General features: G+C 69.7%; 1 protein-coding gene across 1 annotated transcript; it reads left to right on the top strand.

The window, feature by feature from the left end:
- Positions 1 to 475: 475 nt before the first annotated feature.
- Positions 476 to 1,133, top strand: LOC118159522 (homeobox protein otx5-like; the record flags this gene model as incomplete). Its single annotated transcript, XM_035314092.1, has 1 exon — positions 476 to 1,133. A coding segment is annotated over one exon (624 nt), but the record flags the coding sequence as incomplete, so codon positions are not given.
- Positions 1,134 to 1,828: the final 695 nt, after the last annotated feature.

Raw genomic sequence — 1,828 nt, 5'->3', positions numbered from 1 at the left:
CCCACGAGCGCACAAGTAGGGAGGGGTCCTGAATATGCCTGTGTGTGAATGAGGAGGGGTCCTGAACACGCCCGTGTGTGCACGGGGGGGGTCCTGGACAATCCCATGTGTGCACCAAGAGGGGTCCTGCTTGCACCCACGTGTCCATAAGGAGGGGTCCTTCATGCACCCAAGTGTGCGCCGGGAGGCAGGGGTGCTGCACGCTCCTGTGTGTGCACCAGGAGGGTCCCCGCACGTACCCACGGGTGCACAAAGAGGGGTCCTGCACGCTCCTGCGTGGGCACAGAGACCCCTGCGTGCACCCGGGCGTGCACGAGGAGGGGTCCCGCGCACGCCCCTCGCAGCGTGAGCACCGCAGGGCTGTGTGACCCCGAGCACCCGTGCAAGAGCGTGCGCACCGTGTGCGAGCGCAAGGGACAACCCGGTGCCCCCCGCCCCTGCCTCAGTTTCCCCCCACCCCCCTTTCTCCCCGCAGGTGTGGTTCAAGAACCGCCGCGCCAAGTGCCGGCAGCAGCAGCAGCAGAGCAGCGGCCAGGCCAAGGCTCGGCCCGCCAAGAAGAAGAGCTCGCCGCCCCGCGAGGCGCCCGCCGACGCCGGGGGGGCCGGGCCCTACAGCCCCCCGCCCGCCGGCCCCGCCGGCACCCCCAGCTCCGCCGCCGGCGCCACCGTTTCCATCTGGAGCCCGGCTTCCATCTCGCCCGTGCCGGACCCCTTGGCCACCACGGCCGCGCCGGGGTTGCCGCGCTCGGCGCCGTTCCCCGGCTCCTACGGCCAAGCCGGCGGCTACGGGCAAGGCTACGCCGGATCCGCCGCCTATTTCGGGGGCCTGGACTGCAGCTCCTACCTCTCGCCCATGCACCCGCAGCTGGGGGCGCCCGGCGCGGCGCTCAGCCCCTTGGCCACCCCCGCCATGGGCGCCCACCTCGCCCCCTCGCCCGCCGGCTTGGCCGGGCAAGGTTACGGCGCCGCCGGGCTGGGTTTCGGCGCCGTCGACTGTCTGGACTACAAGGACCAGGCGGGCTCCTGGAAGCTCAACTTCAACGCCGCCGACTGCCTGGACTACAAGGACCAGAGCTCCTGGAAGTTCCAGGTCTTGTGAGGGGGGGGCCCGGCCCCGCCGCGGGCGCGCGAGGGGGCCCGGAGGGCGTCGGGCACGGCTGCGACACGGGGAGTCCCCTGGGAACGGAGCGGCCCTGCACGGAGCAGCCCCATGGCACGGGGCGTCCCCTGGGCTTCGGGTGCCCCCGTGGCCAAGAGCGTCCCCATGGCACCGAGCGACCCCATGGCATGGAGAATCCTTTTACAAACCATCCCCATGGCCAAGAGCTTCTCCTGGGCTTTGGGTGTCCCCATGGCACCGAGCATCCTGAAGGCCAAGAGCATCTCTGTGGCACGGAGCAGCCCCATGGCACCGAGCGACCCCATGGCACGGAGGATTACTGCATGGAGCATCCCTTTAGGGACCATCCCTGTGGCCAAGAGCATCTCCCAGGCTTCGGGTGTCCCCTGGGCATTGGGTGTCCCCATGGCACCGAGTGTCCTCAAGGCCAAGAGCGTCCCCATGGCACGGAGCAGCCCCATGGCACCGAGCAACCCCATGGCACCGAGCGACCCCATGGCATGGAGTGACCCCATGGCACGGAGAATTCCTGCATGGAGCATCCCTTTAGGGACCATCCCTATGGCCAAGAGCATCTCCCGGGCTTCGGGTGTCCCCATGGCACTGAGGGTCCCCATGGCATGGAGCAGCCCCATGGCACCGAGCAACCCCATGGCACGGAGCATCCCTTTAGGGACCATCCCCGTGGCCAAGAGCATCTCCCGGGCT

This window comes from Oxyura jamaicensis, unplaced genomic scaffold (assembly GCF_011077185.1).
Source record: "Oxyura jamaicensis isolate SHBP4307 breed ruddy duck unplaced genomic scaffold, BPBGC_Ojam_1.0 oxyUn_random_OJ70780, whole genome shotgun sequence".
Lineage (NCBI taxonomy): Eukaryota > Metazoa > Chordata > Aves > Anseriformes > Anatidae > Oxyura > Oxyura jamaicensis.
This window is presented reverse-complemented; position numbering and strand designations above follow the sequence as displayed.